The sequence below is a fragment of the Strongylocentrotus purpuratus genome, unplaced genomic scaffold, assembly GCF_000002235.5.
Source record: "Strongylocentrotus purpuratus isolate Spur 01 unplaced genomic scaffold, Spur_5.0 spur5_scaffold_6, whole genome shotgun sequence".
Lineage (NCBI taxonomy): Eukaryota > Metazoa > Echinodermata > Echinoidea > Camarodonta > Strongylocentrotidae > Strongylocentrotus > Strongylocentrotus purpuratus.
The window spans coordinates 41,286,571-41,305,209 of record NW_022145612.1 but is presented as its reverse complement, the minus strand read 5'-3'; the positions used below and the strand labels follow the sequence as shown (position 1 = coordinate 41,305,209).

At 34.0% G+C, this 18,639-nt stretch overlaps 1 protein-coding gene across 1 annotated transcript; it reads left to right on the top strand.

Moving 5' to 3' along the window:
- The first annotated feature begins 1,630 nt into the window (after positions 1-1,630).
- LOC100893484 (copine-8) lies at positions 1,631-18,144 on the top strand. Its single transcript, XM_030973070.1, has 17 exons — positions 1,631-1,793; positions 2,129-2,169; positions 2,494-2,540; positions 3,043-3,146; positions 3,547-3,586; positions 3,829-3,905; positions 4,538-4,601; positions 5,114-5,217; positions 5,697-5,843; positions 9,461-9,527; positions 9,885-10,047; positions 11,034-11,215; positions 11,937-12,064; positions 12,673-12,775; positions 13,294-13,351; positions 14,080-14,153; positions 14,840-18,144. The coding sequence occupies exons 1-17, from the start codon at positions 1,723-1,725 to the stop codon at positions 15,035-15,037; spliced, it is 1,668 nt and encodes a 555-aa protein (XP_030828930.1). The 5' UTR covers positions 1,631-1,722; the 3' UTR covers positions 15,038-18,144.
- The last annotated feature ends 495 nt before the right edge of the window (positions 18,145-18,639 follow it).

Below are 18,639 nucleotides of genomic sequence, written 5' to 3'. Positions count from 1 at the left end.
CGTGCTTTTCAAATCTATCAAAAGTCCCTTTTCCAGCCCAAGGTAATTAATCAATTGTGCTTTGTTCAAGAATATAAAGGTTTAGACGATTGAAACTCAGGGCAGCTGCATTTACATTACCAAATGTCATTCATGGAAGAAAAAATGCATGCCATGATAAAATGTTGTTATCACTCCTAATCTTCCCATAAACAACTGATTTCTTGAAGCCTCCCAAACATGTGCCCCTAATTTAAAGCGACTGAGAGCAATTTTTCTCAAATTTCTACCAATAACTCGCCAGCTATAAATAAGCTCGCTTGCATACTTAATGAGTTTATCTCATTAAGTCTGAGCATGTTGACGGTCTTGTTCATTCTTTCATTGTGAGATTGTGGTTAAAACCACATTAACATCGGCTATTTCTTCTGAGAACAAATCAGATACAACGTGACCTCAAAAATATTCAACCATCACACATAACAGAAAAAAATTGTGCAGTATTTGAAATATCCCTGATTATGTATTAATTACAATTTAGGAGAAAAGCAATGTTTACACATTTTTATTTTTGCGATGAGGTTATCCTTTTCCATTAAGTCCTTTTGTTGGTGCTCCCCTCCCCCCCCCCCGGACTAAACCTAGCCCATTCTTGTACTTGGTACTAATTGGTTGTAATTGTTCCTCCAAAAGATTCCTAGTGGAATTTAAACTGGAGGTCGTGGTGGCAAAGGGTGGACTTAAGGAGATTTCAGAAGTGTTACTTTAAACTTTGCTGAGTCAGTCAGGGATACTAATCTAATCAGTTGTGCGTGGAAAAAATGAGTTTATAGTACATCTACTATCTGGTTGATGGTATTTCAAACTTAAGGAGATCCAGAAGTGCTACTTTAAACTTAGCTGAGTGCTACTTTAAACTTTGTATCCAGTATTCCAAGTTAGGGTGTTATTTATGGATGGAAAAGTTCATGTCGCATCCGGCATCCGTAGGCCCGTAGGTCGTCATCTCCCAAAATATTGTGCAATAGCGAAAACCAAAAAAGTAGGCGTGGTTGAATGCAGGTTGCGGTTTCCGAGATTTTCCTTTTGCACGCATATTTATATAATATTGACTGGCCTTGAGGGGTATATCAGAAATATTGACCAAGCTCAGATCATATTGCCCCGAGTCGAAAGACGAGGGCAATATGGTCTTAGCGCGGTCAATATTTCTGATATCCCCCGAAAGTAAAGGCAGTCAATATTTTTATTGTTATCCAAATCAGACATCTAGAGCAAATACAGAAATCCACCATGACAATCTCAAGAACTGAACAAACTTTTTCAAACCAGCACTGTGCATCCAGTGCTTGAATTTGATTTCGATACACTGCAAATAGTGTGCATTTGGTGTGATTATTACGTCACAATAGATTGCGCGCAAGGTTCTCGTACGCATAATAGATGCGATATGCGAGACCGTGGAAAATACCAAGGTATATTTTCACTCGTCTCTACACGCAAAGTCAATACGCGCAGGGAGACCAAGGAAAATACAAAGAATATACCCCTCCGTTCCCACTGCTAGTGAAAACTAGGGCAATACGGTTTTGTAAATGACCAGCTCAGATGTCTGATACGGGTAATAATATATATTACGTATCGCGCGACGCGACGCTCCGACATACAAACAACGAGCAACGAACGAGTGAGGAACATACTGCAATTATTCGTTGACTTCGCTTTGGGACATTACAGACGGTTATGGCAGCAACATTCCAGCCGGGCACTGCTGGCATTGCAGCATCACAAATTGAAATTTCAGTTTCGTGCAGGTAGGAATTCGTGATAATTAATTTTCCATCTTGGGCATGATCTTGAACCAAGAACTAGAGACAAATCATTGTGGGTGCCCCATGCATGTAAATACGCGTCAGTAGTTGATTGAGGCAATGCAATGCGGATATCCGATTCCACAAATCACTTTCATTAGACTTAGAGTTGTTATAATTAATACAAGTATGAGGTGAGGCAAACTGGAATTTTGAAATTAAGTGCTCCTCAAATAAAGTAAACTAATGATTTCTGACACAAGTTTAAAAACACTGCACTGGTGAATTTGTCTAACTTGTCCAGTTGTTTCATTTGTTTTTTCCATGAAATGATGCAGAAATCTTCTGGACAAAGATGTTTTGTCAAAGTCTGATCCAAGTGAGTATCTACAATTTCACATATATTTCAATTATTATACACACAAGCGTTGCTATGATAACAACAGTTATTGATAAAGATATGAATCTCTTTTATTTATGATATATGGTCAAGTGAAATTGCCTAGTAAAAATGAAATGAAGTAATGAGTATGGTAAGGGAAAAGTTTTCAGCCACATTTGAATCAAACTTACAATGCAATCATTTATATATACTTTGGGAATTATATGTTCTTACGTTGTAGTCTATGTTATTGTTTAAATGTTACATCAATGTTATCTGTGTAAATGAATTGTTTATTATTTGTTTTTGTGTCCTTCACAGTGTGTGTACTCTATACCACTCAGCTGGGGTCCAAACAGTATTATGAGGTAATTAAAATATGTTATTATTTTGTTTTTCTTAAGAATAATGGACTTAGAATAGATAAGCTCATATTTATTTGTATTTATTTATGTCTTTTTATTATGAAATGAGGAAAAAGAACCATGCAAAGGTAGATTTGATTATAATAATTCATAGATGCAGGTAAACATCTATGCAGGTAATCATAGATGCAGGTAATCCTCCTCGCTTGGTTCCTTACGGAACGTTGAGGAGTACTCCCGAAGAAGAAGAAACAAAATGAGCCAGCAAGAATAGGGTGTATGGTTACAAACAATACCGGTATATAAAATATACGGTATTGGATGATTTTATTTTACATGTACCTTTTTATAAATTTTTCTTGAGGTATTAATACTCCATGACAATATGATCTTGTATGCTGAAAAAGACAGGACATTTTAGATTTTATTTGTAGATTCATTCTGAATTTTTTTTTTTGAATTCTTCATGATTTGATCTTTTCTATTTTCTTTGTTCATCCAACAGTATGAAAGAACAGAACCGATCCAGAATACTCTCAATCCTGACTTCGTTCACAAATTTCACATGACCTATCACTTTGAAGAATGTCAAAGACTCAAATTTGAAGTGTAGGTTTTTTTTCTCCATTTATGTTTATCAGTAACATCTCATCTCTTCGGAGCCCTTATGTAAAGGCAATAAATTAGTTACATTGTCACAGGCGTAATGCTCTTGTGGCTCTAAAAGATACAGTCAAACCTGTCTATATCGACTGCCCAAGGGAAACACAAAAATGTGGTCTTTGTAGACAGGTGGTCACTGAAGCAGGTTTGACTGTATTTAATCAGAATAATCAAAAGCAATAACTGTACCGGTATGTATTTGCACTAAGATTTAAAAATTATCTTAAAATAGCCAGTAAATTTCACTTAGCCAAGATTTAATGGTACCTTTGTTATTATCGGCAAAGAAGATGAAGTATTTATTCTGAAAATGTTTTTTGCTTATCTCAATTTGCTTTTCTTCCAGATATGACGTAGATTCTCCAAAGTCGAAACTTGATGCTCATGTAAGGAATATATATTTTTATTATCTTTTTAACATGAATATTATATTATTGTATGGTAATGATGAGCTATTGGGTATCATTTGAATTAATTATATTATCACAGACATCATTTATTGTTGTTTTTTATGTGTATTTTTTGTTGTGGGAGTCTGTGAGAAATGGTGTTTTTAAAAAATCCACATTGATTTACAGCAGGACTTCTTGTTAAACTTACTCTGATTTTGTATCTATTGGATCATCAGGATTTCCTGGGAAAGCTTGAAATGACTTTGGGTGAAATCCTTGGCTCAGCAAACAACAAGGTTGAGAGGAAGCTGATGTGAGTATAGTTTAAAAAAATAAAATGGTGTATGTTTGAAGGTTAAACTTATGATCTCCGTACAAAATATTACTATCGATGCCTTCTTTAATTAGACAAGGTTTTTATGTAGGTCTACAATCTCATGTTGCAAGGAAGTATATACATAAATCAGTTAAATGCACACAAAATGAACACACAAAGGATTCAATGTGAAGTTGAATATAAAATGCATAGTTTCCAGTACAAATGAAAGAGATTAGATTGTGCATAAATTATGATGTTAGTAATGATAACAATAATGATGATAATGACATTTTGGTCTTAAACTATTTTAACCTCAGGGGAAATTTATGTCATAAAACATTCATTTTAATTGGTTTTATGCTACCAGTACGTATTCTCAGGTTTAACCATATACAGATAGATGTAAATTATAAAACTGGTGTTTGAAAACTTAAAACTTAGTCAATGAAACTGTCACTCATCATTTGAGGGTTGGATACCGTGCAAACTTTGGGTAACCCATAGACTACTGAATTCTCTTATTCCATAGGCTTAATAAAGGGCCCACTCGGTTCCAGTAGGCAATGGGTTCAGATTTCATGTATTTAATATAATAAACTTTTTAATTCATTGATATCTTTCGCCAGATATCCAAACAATCAACCATGTGGAAGTATCATCATATCGGCAGAAGAAGTCAGTGACTGCAAAGTAAGTGATTTAATTATGGTAACGGTATGATCGCTAATTCTGGTTTTGCCTCTTAAATGAGGTGAATACATGTATGTACATTCTGTATTTTCCTGTAATTTCTTGTGAAAATTAAATATTTCACATGTTCTTTCTTTCCCTAGACACTGTTTCACAAAACTGCCATTAGTGCAAGTTCACAGACATTTTTTTGATAAGCCTGTTAAATTTGATACATATGTTTTAGTGAGATGTCAATGGATTTGTACTTGTGACAGTATTGTGAGACACTGCCCTGGCTATCTGTGTAACCATGATGCTTTAAATCATTCTTTTTTTCTTATAAAATGTAGAATAATACCTTTATTTGAAGAACTAAATGGGAATATAAAAAGAATTGATGGGTTATCATGCTTTGTTTATCTTGTCATTTTGTCTCACCATCATTCACCAAGATATGCAAATTTGCGGCAATATAGACATGTTTGACATTAATCCACTGAGTGGCTTGTTCTTATTTTTGTTTCTATCAGGATGAAACGCAGCTTCGCTTCAGAGGAAGGAAACTGGACAAGAAGGATTTCTTTGGCAAATCAGATCCTTACTTGGTATTCTACAAATGCAATGAGGACATGAGGCAAGTTGACCCTGTAGCTCAAACAACGTAACAAATCAAATGTAGAAGTTGCAAGGCACATTGACTGCACACCTTTCCGCTGTAGTATGACTGGACTTATTCCATTTATTCATGATGATACTAGTTGGCAAATGAGTATTTTGATCAACAGTAGAAAAACAGAAGCAAATTTTCCTCATTTTCTTAAAATTCATCTAAGAGAAGACTTATGCAAGATATATTAATCTGTGTTTGCCACTCTCCACCCAGGTGTAGTAAATTGGTACCAGGTAGAACGAAATGATATATATATATATATTATTCATTGATTATTGCTATTATGATTATTATTATTATCATTATTGTTATCAATATTATATAACTATTATTAATATCATTATTATTATTATTATTATTATGAACTTGTGTGTTTCAATTCTACAAAGGGCTCTGTAGATTATTCCAGTCTAATTATTTTACATTTTTCTTTTATGTTGTAGTTTTACAATCTGCCACAAGACAGAAGTGATCAAGAACACTCTAGACCCAATATGGAAACCTGTCTCACTCATGGTTAGAGTTCTTTGTAATGGTGACCTTGATAGAACCATTAAGGTTGAATGCTATGACTGGGATAGTGATGGAAGGTATGTAATTTATACTGCACGTCTGCACCAATATTTGTTTAAATTATTTGAAGTAACACGCTCTGTAAATTTCAAGCATATATATTTGCCTAGTGCAAACTGTTGAATATAAGGGTGCATTCTATCAACACTTTTTCACCCTAGAATCACGGTTTTTAAAGACGTTTTTGTTTTTTCCTTCTATCACCTTTTCTTATGTAATTCTTTGTTTTCATCATTCTATCATTATTTCCTACCATTCCTTATGTTATTCCTTGCTTTTTCATCTTTCATCTTCTCTTCTATTTTTACGTTATCTATTTCTTATCAATTTTTCTTTCTGTCATTCCTGACATTCTTTGTTTCTTCCTTCTTTCACCTTCTCTTATGTTATTCTTTGTTTTAATCATTATATCACTTTCTCTTTCTGTATTTCCTTATGTTATTCTTTGTTTCTTCCTTGTATCACCTTCTCTTATGTTATTCTTGTTTAAATCATTCTATCACTTTCTCTTTCTGTCTTTCCTTATGTTATTCTTTGTTTCTTCCTTGTATCACCTTCTCTTATGTTATTCTTTGTTTCAATCATTCTATCACTTTCTCTTATGTTAATCTTTGTTTTAATCATTCCATCACTTTCTCTTTCTGTCCTTCCTTATGTTGATTCTTTGTTTCTTTCGTCTATCACCTTATGTTTTTCTTTGTTTTAATCATTCTATCACTTTATCTTATGTTAATCTTTGTTTTAATCATTCTATCACTTTCTCTTTCTGTCCTTCCTTATGTTGATTCTTTGTTTCTTCCTTCTATCACCTTCTCTTATGTTATTCTTTGTTTCAATCATTCTATCACTTTATCTTATGTTATTCTTGTTTTAACCATTCTATCACTTTCTCTTTCTGTCTTTCCTTATGTTATTCTTTGTTTCTTCCTTGTATCACCTTCTCTTATGTTATTCTTTGTTTCAATCATTCTATCACTTTCTCTTATGTTAATCTTTGTTTTAATCATTCCATCACTTTCTCTTTCTGTCCTTCCTTATGTTGATTCTTTGTTTCTTTCGTCTATCACCTAATGTTTTTCTTTGTTTTAATCATTCTATCACTTTATCTTATGTTAATCTTTGTTTTAATCATTCTATCACTTTCTCTTTCTGTCCTTCCTTATGTTGATTCTTTGTTTCTTCCTTCTATCACCTTCTCTTATGTTATTCTTTGTTTCAATCATTCTATCACTTTATCTTATGTTAATCTTTGTTTTAATCATTCTATCACTTTCTCTTTCTGTCCTTCCTTATGTTGATTCTTTGTTTCTTCCTTCTATCACCTTCTCTTATGTTATTCTTTGTTTCAATCATTCTATCACTTTATCTTATGTTATTCTTGTTTTAACCATTCTATCACTTTCTCTTTCTGTCTTTCCTTATGTTATTCTTTGTTTCTTCCTTGTATCACCTTCTCTTATGTTATTCTTGTTTTAATCATTCTATCACTTTCTCTTTCTGCCTTTCCTTATGTTATTCTTTGTTTCTTCCTTGTATCACCTTCTCTTATGTTATTCTTTGTTTCAATCATTCTATCACTTTATCTTATGTTATTCTTGTTTTAATCATTCTATCACTTTCTCTTTCTGTCTTTCCTTATGTTATTCTTTGTTTCTTCCTTGTATCACCTTCTCTTATGTTATTCTTTGTTTTAATCATTCTATCACTTTCTCTTTCTGTCTTTCCTTATGTTATTCTTTGTTTCTTCCTTGTATCACCTTCTCTTATGTTATTCTTTGTTTCAATCATTCTATCACTTTCTCTTTCTGTCCTTCCTTATGTTATTCTTTGTTTCTTTCGTCTACACCTTCTCTTTCTGTCTTTCCTTATGTTATTCTTTGTTTCTTCCTTCTATCACCTTATGTTATTCTTTGTTTTAATCATTCTATCACCTTCTCTTATGTTATTCTTTGTTTTAATCATTCTATCACTTTCTCTTTCTGGCCTTCCTTAGATTATTCTTTGTTTCTTCCTTGTATCACCTTCTCTTATGTTATTCTTTGTTTTAATCATTCTATCACTTTCTCTTTCTGGCCTTCATTATGTCATTCTTTGTTTCTTTCTTCTATCACCTTTTCTTTCTGTCTTTCATTATGTTTTTCTTTGTTTATATAATTCTATCACTTTCTCTTAATTAAAGTGACTCGGTGACATTGTTGAAGGTTGATGAAAAAAATTGCTTAATTTTTGTATAAAATGTTACTTACTATATTCCTTCTACTATACTAACCCTCTGACGTGCAAAAATTCCTGAACAAATTCTCAAACCACAAAGATATCTATGGTTTTCTTTGAAGGCGTCTATGTGAGGCACCCTCTAACAGTGATTAACAGTAAATTCTCCCAACCATTTTTGAATTTTCCCAACCGTTTTTCCATGAGAAAAATGCATAAAACAGGCTATAAAAATCTGTGAACACTTAACTGTCTGGAATGGAATGTAGAGCCATTTTATTCCTTTGTGACGATTTACATTCACCAAAAATGTAATTAAATTGTCCTTGTCTTGATGCTGAACAGGCTTTGACAAGTAGCAGAAAAGAAGTAGAATAATATAGTTGGGAGAATTAAGGAATCGATCAGATCAGTTTTTCCCAATTTGTACCATGAATAATGATCCGTTTTCACTCAAATTTTCAGATTATCTTTAATTGTACATCTAGCATTGAATTCACTACCTTAGCACCACTATCTCTCATCTGAACAATGTTACAAAGTCCCTTTAAGATTACGGCGATCTTCAAATACCATAATTGTACTCTTTGTAAAGAAAAAAGATACAGTAAAGTAAGAATTTCCAGACAGAGAACAATAAAAAGAGGAGTCAGTCTGGTGGAATATGATTATAAAACAAATAACGAGTGAACAAATATTTAGTTTTGTCTTCGATTTCCGTAGCGTAACGAAGCGAACGCAGTTAATTGTATATTATTGCAATCTATGCTCAAAACAGCAGCCACAGTCGGCCATAAACAATGCCAGAAAGCGCGTGCCGAAGTTGGGCAGTGGCTGGGCTCGAAATGAGCTAGAATCAGAGTTGATGACAAATCGCTTGAATGCTCTCCCGCAGTAACCGTGTTTTGTAACGGCGTTTTGATTCGTGATTCATGATTGTGATTCTAGCTTCAAAAAATCGCTTGAACATACCCCTAAGGCTGATATAGGCAATTTAATAAATGAAACAAAATTACCGGTAGTCATCAATATAACATGAATTCATATTTTGATTAGTTTATGAACTCATGCTAAATACATGAAACGTATGATAGTGAATGAGAAATGAGAAAGGATGATGTGGTATTGTTGAAGACATTCATTTTTAAATTATTCTATATTCATGAAGTGATATATCACATCAGTTCCAATCTGTATCCCTGTACCGATGTTTGAAAGTAGGCTGTTCAACTTTACAATTTGACTCACAGAAAATAACAATCATTTTCATCAAAACTAATGATATTCATGATAATACTCATCGGATACTATGAAGACTTGGCTAGTTGAATCTAATTATGAAATATTTTGCTTTGTCTTAATCTATTTGGCATTTATACATGCAATATGAATTTTTATTTTTATTTTTTAATTTTAACAGTCACGACCTTATAGGAGAGTTCAAAACAAACATGAGGGAGTTATCTAGTGGAAGAGGAACATTTGATGTAAGTTTATCAGGAAATTCAAGAAGTGTACTGTATGAAAGGTTTATGAAAACTCAGGTTATGAACCAAATATATAAGTTTAAAAATTACCATGTATCACAATATACAATGGATTTTATTCCGTCAAAACTTTGGTAAATGTATTGTGTTCAGCAAATATTATGCTGCGCCTCTTACTACCTGCTGTACGTCATTGAGAATTGCTTAACAGTACAATACTCCTTTGTAATTTCCACAACATGACAAAATTCAAGAAAGTCATGATGACACATTTGTATATTTATAGAAAAACAGGATACCTTGTTCCCCTTCTTCCTTTACTCACTTGTTGTTTTTGTGTTCTAATTCTTTGTGCAGGTCATCAATCCCAAGAAAGCCAAGAAAAAGAAAAGCTACAAGAACTCTGGCACGATTGAACTGTTAAGTTGTGCCATTCAGAAGAGAGCAAGTTTCCTCGACTTCATTACAGGAGGGATGCAAGTGAATTTCACTGTGGCGATAGACTTCACTGCATCAAACGGTAGGTAGAGAGTGATAATAATAATAATAATAGGTCCATTTATATAGCGCAGCCACTATATGAATATACTATACTACGCTTAATACAAAGTATCATATTATTACTCCGGCTGTAGCTGAGCTGCCATAAGAAGGCGCTAAAGCATTAAAGAAATTTCTTCCTATGGGGTACCCATTAACTTCGCCTGGGTGGAGAGTGGCAAATGTAGATTAATATCTAGACATTAGTACTGCGGTGGGGCTCAAACTGCAAACCATGTGATCCACAGTCCGGTGACATATCCACTCAAGATAGGATTTTTGTGTGTGTGTGATTTGACACATATTCCAGTGAAATGCAATGTGTGCTTTATTTTTATTGAAGATATAGAGTAAACGTTAGCATCAAGTTGGGTTTTGGTTAGGTTCATTGTTAGGGTTAGGTCTTGGGTTTAAAGTTCGGAATCTTGTTATTGCAAGAAATTGACAGAGCATTTGTAAGAGGTGCATGTGTCAAAATGACATATTTAACTTTATAATGTTCCAAATCCAAAACATGAATTTTTTCACATTCGTATTACCATTACTGATGAGATAACTATTTTACTATTAGCATTGCTTTTACTGTTAATATGATTAATAATATAACTGTTACTATTTCTGTTAATATTAGCAAGACCATTGCTATAACCATTACCATTACTTTTACTATACCATTACCATTACCCTTTACTATTACCTTTTACCATTACGATTACCATAACCTATCACTATTACCCATTGCAAATAGCATCACCCATTTACCAATTGCCATTACCAATTACAACACACCGTTTACCAATACCATTACTATTACCCATTTCAAACACTGTTATCCATTACCATTTACCCATTATGTTTATCAATAAACTTTGAAAAAATAGTGAAATGCAGTCCATATCGTATTCTAAATAAAATGGCTCCTTAGTAGGTATAAATCACTAGATTTTCTCTTCTGTCATTTCACAGGTAACCCAAGCCACGGGAACTCCCTGCATTACATCAACCCCTACAGTCCTAACCACTACGAACAAGCTATCATGTCGGTCGGAGAAATCATTCAAGATTATGACTCTGATAAACTCTTCCCGGTCCTAGGCTTTGGGGCTAAGATACCTCCGAATGGGCAGGTCTCACATGAATTTCCTGTGGTAAGTTCTCATCGTAGACTATCACTCCTGTCGACGGATAGTCACGTGAAGCCCCTCCTACCACCTATCCTCTCCTACCGGCCCTATAGTTCTCTTTAGAACTACAAGCTCAAGAAAAATTATCAACGGTCCTTCTCAGGACTACACACACTCAAGAAAGAAAGATTACCAACAGTCCTTTACAGGACTTTCCAATCCTCCCCCTCTCACATGGTGCACCCGCAAGCCTACTGTATATCTTCATCACCATGCAAGTCGATACTTATAAGCAGCATCTAGACTATCCCTAGGGAATTTTATATATTTGTTTTAGGAGTTCAATCTAGATCATCTTTTGTTGTTGTGGGATGGGACTATATGTGAAGTTAGATTTAATCAATCAACCCCAAGAAACAAGAAATCAAGTAAGATACATTGCAGATTATGAACCTTAATTAGTTCTTTAACCCAACATGCTAGGATGATAAAAAAAAGCTGCCATATTTACACAGCTGGGCTATGCATTCTAAAAGCTACAATCGATCAAAGTTACTGTGGGAAATGATTGGCTGAGGAGGATCAATTCATTAATTTGACCTAGCAATTATTTGTACATTCTTGCTTTGCAGGCACTCTTTCTTTATTCAGCCCTGTCTTGAATTTTTCTTTAGAATTAAAAAAAAATGAATTTAGTGAATGAATCTTTTTATAAATAGTTTTTTTTTAAATACATTTATGACAGACTTTCAACTCCCAGAACCCATTTGTAATGGGCCTGCCTGGAATCCTACAGGGGTACAAATCCTGCATCTCTCAGGTTCAGCTCTACGGTCCTACAAACTTTGCTCCAGTCATTAACCATGTATCAAGGTCAGTATTGCTCCAAGGGGGTGTTTCACAAAGATCCTAAGTCGAACTTAACTCCAAGTTGGACTTAAACTTTATTGGGAGCCATTTGTAGCCTTAAAATAAAATATATTCAAAAGTGCAAATTGAAGTATTTTAGATTATTTTGAATTCCACATCTAGAACATGAAATCTCCTTGATAATGGAAAATATGAATGATTTGAATCAACATTTTATGCCTTTTAAAATAACTTTTACAAAATATTTTCATAGATGCTAACAGCTTTCCATAATTGTTAAGTCCAACTTAGAGATAAGTTCAACCTACAATCTTTGTGAAACATCTCCCAGATAAAGAGTTTTTATACTTGTCAGGAGCAGTCGTGTCAGTTTAAATCCCTTCAACTATCAAAGGAATAGTTTACAGAAATCCTTGGTGACAAGAGCATTCCTTTGCTGTTGCTCCTTATCCATGAATTCTTTAACATTTTTGTTATGGAAAGGTATGAATATGGAAGAGGGAGAAGGGGTGTTTTCTTTTTATGTAAGAATTCTTTTTAAACAATAATTTATAAATATATCTCTGATATAGCAAGTGCTTAACATGTTTAATGTGGTCTATATCTTACAGGTTTGCCCAGCAGTATCCAGATGGTTCCAATTATTTCATTCTTCTTATCATCACTGATGGAGTCATATCAGATATGGAGATGACCAAGATGGCTGTTATTAGTGTAAGTCTTAAAATCTAAACTGTCCCATCTTTAGACACTCCGAAATACCTACCACCACCATCATCATATGTGATCAATATCCTCTAGTGATCAGAAGGGAAGTAGGAGGTAGAAATGTATAGTGTTTGGAGGTGAAGGAACAAAATATCCAACATTCCCCACCCCCTTCCAAATTTCGTTTCATTTGCTTGTAAATTCTATTGTGTGCCCAAATGAGTCCATGTAAAAAGGAGGGAGAAAACACATTCTTTCAATCAAAATTTCCAATCCCTGTGAAGATATTCAGTTTGGAGTGAAGGAAAGTTTGAGATACCTCAGTGAGACCGCCTCAGAATTTACTTTTGTATGTATTATAGGAGATAAAAAAGGAGATATAAAACTTTTGAAAAGCATAGGTGATTGAGAATAGTGATGCTCTCAAGTTGATCTTTTTGTTGCTAAAAGTCTCCCAATTGCCCCTTCTATATTATGCACTGTTTTTAATATCTTTCTGTCTATCTCTTTCTCTCTTTACATAGGCAAGCAAACTACCCATGTCCATCATCATTGTAGGAGTGGGGCCAGCAGAATTTGATGGTAAGCAGGTGCATCACCCTGATACACTTAATTGGTCATGGCAAGTTTTTTTGTGAACGCAAAGAGAGATTACAGAATATGCAAATGTTGAACCCTATATTAAAACACATGAATCACTTTTAGAATTTTCTATTTCTTCCTCAATTTGCACTTTTGTTGGTGACACGACATTTGCTCCTGCGACAATTGCTCCGGGCTTTATTTCGTCTAAGATGTAGGGTAAGGGTTAGGGTTTCAATAGGGTTTTATGTTAGGTTTAGGGTTAGGTTTAGGGTAGGGTATAGTGTTGAATCCAGGGTTGAAGTTAGCCATTCGATTAGTGTATGAAATTTACAGCGGAGCAATTGTCGCCGGAGCAAATGTCATGGAATCCTTTTGTTATCACAGCTATTTATATCATATGTGGCTAATGCATACTGTAATGACCGGCGAGAGCTTGATATCATGTGCTGTGTTCACTTGAAGTAAACTTGATTAAAAAACGTAAAGGTCTTAACCCATTGACCACTAGAACTTGATGGCTCATGTAAGCCTATGAGAGCAAGAGAATTCAGAATTCAACTGGTTAATAGACTAGAGAGTGACACACACCTGTAGGTATACCAGCAGTTGACAAAAGTGATGCATATTTTAACTAACACAATGGATTTAAAATTAGCCAATTATTTCTTTACAGGGGAAATTTAGGAGAGATCTTTATGATGTTTTTATTTTTTCCTTCAAAACAGCAATGGAAGAGTTAGATGCCGACAAGCAAGCTTTATCATTCCGAGGTCAGACGGCTCAGAGGGACATTGTGCAGGTAATGAGTGTGCTATCCTCATTGATTTTAGGATCAACAACCCCCCTGAAACAATCCCCCTCCCCCCCCCCCCCTCCACGAACAACTATCCACTAAAGATAATTACTCCACCCCCCCAACAGTTGCCCCTAACAAGTACCCCTGCTGTCAGTGGACTGTTACAGGGGTAATCAGGATAGTTGTTTGATGGGTAATTGTTCTTAGAGGGTATAGTTGACCTAAGGAGTAGTTGCCAAATTACTTTGTATAATTCTAATGCTGTAGCAGTCAGGAGACAATTTACAAGTTCAGGCGTAGTGTATTTAACCATAAAAAGGAGCTCTTCTATGCCTCTTTTGATATGTAATATCCTCCTTCTAAAATCTAACTTGTCCATTTCAATTTTTAACTTAAAAAGAAAATATTGAGAATTGTCTGTACTTTTGCTGGAAAGAGGTACTGTTCATTTTGTTTGTAAGGTTGGAATGCAGTCAGTTTTCCTTCTTGTTTTATAAATTTAAATAAGTGACTAAACATTTATACAATTGCAAGATTATGTGCTGAAATATTATTGTATTTTGACATCATTGGTTTGTATTATCTTTAGAGGTTAACATTTGCACATCTCTTTCTGCACTTAATATGACCTTCCAAGTCACCTTTCACCTTGACTTTCCCTTCCCTTACATCCCCACCACTATGTCCAGTTTGTGCCTTTCCGTGACTACATCAGCAGTACCGGAGGGAACGTGGGTCTGAGTCAAGCCAGACTAGCCAAGGATGTCCTGGCTGAGGTTCCTGATCAGGTCCTAGGCTTCATGAAGGCCAGAGGAATCACCCCTGATAAGTTACCCAAACCTTCCCATCTTTCACAGGGTCAAGTGCCTTCTGCTCCACCAATCTAGTCTCTACATCGATCGCAGGTCAAAGGTTCATCGGTATTCATCTTGCCCGTTCAATTGCTGAAATCCACCTAAACCCGCAGTGCATTTATCACGGAGCATTAGGTCAATCCAGTACTCATACGCATTCCCTAATTGACTTGGATACATGGATATAAATGTATTAGTTAATTCTGCATAACTCAAAATCTCATACCGGTAAGTCAAATTTTTCCCAAAGACGAATTTTTTTAAACCAAACTATGCAAAACATGTATTATTTCCCTTCCTTAGTCAAATTTTGCTTAAGTCAAACTATTTTTTGCTGTCCCAACAGATTCAACTTATGTAGAGGTAACTGTATGTGCATAGCGTTCTTACACAGGTATTCCTTATGTAAGTGATGCATTGAAGGGACTATCAATGTTCAGTATTCATTGAAGGACAAATTTATGAATCACGTTGCTTGAATTTCATGTTAGCAAGCCAAGTGTATGGTATAAGTTGAAACATATTGCTGAAATAGACCTCTTGTTGGTCAATGTCACTGATATGATTTTGATATATAATGATAATGAATTCTCGATCAAGTCTGGACCAATTGTCGTCCAATAGCCTTAACATCACTCAAAGGGTCTTATTTATTGGAGGAGCTTGACTGATAGCCTATGCCTTTGAATATTTGGGAGAGGAAAAGTGAGTGTCTAAACATTCAGGTGAAGACTACTGCAAAGTCCATTCACTTAATACATGTATTCACACAACGAATATATATCTTTTTTGGGGTGATTTTCAGACATGTATTATAAGATGGGATGGGTTAAAGCCTTAATCTTGCTTATATCGTTAATATGCAAAAGAATATTAACCCTTGTTACAACAAGATGTTGTTTATATGTTAGGATGTATAGACCAATTGTCGGTTAGTTGGTTTAATTGGTTATACTAATATTGCTACTTGGTTTATAACTTTAGTTTTTCATGTTTGATAGGTGTTAAATCGTTTTTGTTTTACCATGAATTGTTACATCTTGAATGATTTGTATTCGCAATTTAGTATTTGTTGGCTGAAAACGACCTGTAGTATTATCCCTAATCCCATACAAGTATGTAGAACCCTTTACCCTTGTATTCTATGAAAGCATTATGTACTGGCTACATGATTCAATTATAATTCCAATTGGCAAACAAACCATATAAAAGGTGTGTCTTTGCAATATATTCCTCAGGTAATTGTATCCTTTATGGACCATAGAGCACAATAGGAAACTCTTTGCACCCTACACTAATTGCACTTTATTAAAACATATTTTTTTGTGTGTATAATTTCAAAGCAATAATGATATGTCTTGCTTATCCTTATGAACATAACCCTCCCCCCTTTCTCAAATGGAACATGTAACTGAAATTAAGATTATGATATCTCTGTTCTACTTGAATGATAGCATCGCAGAAGAATGAAATGAATGTTCATACAGGCATGGTCCATGATACATCTAATGTTAGGTGGAAGAATGAAGAAGGACAGTGGATTTTTATACAGCATTCAATCTTTTTTTCTCCCTCCGTATGTTTTGGTATGGTTTTGATCTATGACAGAATATATCATATATTTTTTTAAGCTATTTGTTTAACATTTCTGCATTGCCATGTTTTGATTCAAATCTTTCAAACCTTATATAATTTGTATTTATGGATACAATCTTCTTAGTGTGGTACATTGTACTATGAGATGGGTTAATGATAACCAGTCATGTGGAACCGTAAGACTTGATAAATATCAAATTGGCAAGTGATATGATTGTCAATTTATGTTGTTTATGGGTGTCAGTTCTACTTAAAAGTTATTGGCTATTATATATATTATGAGATAATGACGTGGATCCTAATCAAATGATTGGTTGAAAGCGTACACGTGACCAGGCATTTATTTTGCCTAAGGCGTAATTTGGATAATGACCGGTCATTATCAAATTCTAATGACTGGTCATTAGTAAAATTAGGTTATAAAACATCATTTTAAACAACAAATAAAACATAATCTTATAAAACCTTGTGTGGGTCATTCTTACTAATGCCCTCACTGCTGTGTATTATTTGTATACAGTCGAACCTCCTTTAGCAACCACTTGTATAGATCAGTCTTTATATTTGGGTTTCACTGTATGTCATTTGTATAGTAGAAGTATTATGTATATACTTATGAATAGATACATGTTATTAGATATATGAAGTACTCTTTCCTTTCAGTACTTGTAAAGTGGAACATATAAACAAAAATATATATGAATATGAATTATAGATATATTACATTTTTATCTTAATATGACAGGGATATTGAAATTCAGAGAAAAATAGTCGGTACTTCGGACTTTCTTATAGAAAAATTATATATCATATGTATGATTGTAACAGTTGGTTTGTCAGTAGTGTCTTTGCATTTCAATCAATAATTCTATAATAAATTCATGTCTTTGCTTTGATATGAAGTTTTTATCTTAACAATTTCTGATGTACATAACAAAAACGTTTATATTACATTCATGTATAAATATTTTGGATTATGAGATGAAAATATAAGGTGAAGCTTGGGATTCTAACGAAACACTAAACTCTGCCTTTTGCTACTATAGCCTATACCTATGTGTATTTCAAAGAACACTTTCCCAGCCATTTCACTGTTTTTGTTTGATATAATACTAAATGAAAAGCAAACATTGTTTGATGGCTTTCATACTGAATTTGCAAGAGGTTACTTTCCTCTGTACAAGGATGATGTTGTGCCTAGTATGCAGAAATTCAGAGCCCTTGTGCTCTATAATATTCTATTACAACATAGTGTGCCCTAGTTTTCATTTAAGTCATTCTAATCAATTATTGTTTACCGTGGACAAAATCAGAATTGAGATAAACTTTTTTGGGGGAGGACTTTTACAAAACGTGTCTACCTGAAAATCACACTTGAAATTTGTTTATTCTTTGAAACACATGTTGCATGTTCTGCTTTTATGTCTTACTGATCATGCTGCCTCTTTAATATATCAATGTGTCTTCTTTCTAATAAAAAACTATGTTCTTTCTGATTTAAGTTATATGTGTATTAAATAAATGTATTTATCAGGAACAGTAAATTATTGCTTATATGGGAATCAAATAGTTTTTCACTGTTCACAGACAAATTAATGTATTTTATCATGGGTTATATTTAAACAAATTAAAACAAATCTTGAAATATGCTTGGAAGACAGTAAATCAGTTATGTTTTGTGTTATACAGCAGGGTGATTTAGTCTTTTTAAAGAAAATGTTAAAATGCATTTACGTATTTGATATGTAATGAGAATAATGATCAAATATAAACAGTGGCTTAATTAGGATTGACAATGCAGCGAAGCTATTCTCGCTACCGCAACTACGTTTTTGGGTCATAGAGGGCAGCACCAGCCAGTGGTATATTTGGTCGAGAACAGCTGGAATGTCTGATAGAAATTGTAGTTTTGGAACCAATAACTGTGATCAACAGATTATGATGGTGCCTATATATGTAGATCTCCTTTAAAATCATCGGGGTAATTCATGAAACCTGAACAAATAAGGAATTAGTTGGCATTGCTGTTCTATGGTAGC

Coding starts and splice junctions, on each gene's coding strand:
- LOC100893484 (XM_030973070.1), top strand. CDS start 1,723: ATGGCAGCAACATTCCAGCCGGGCACTGCTGGCATTGCAGCATCACAA. Junction 12,065..12,672: donor GTCATTAACCATGTATCAAG/GTCAGTATTGCT, acceptor TATATCTTACAG/GTTTGCCCAGCAGTATCCAG. Junction 14,154..14,839: donor CTCAGAGGGACATTGTGCAG/GTAATGAGTGTG, acceptor CACTATGTCCAG/TTTGTGCCTTTCCGTGACTA.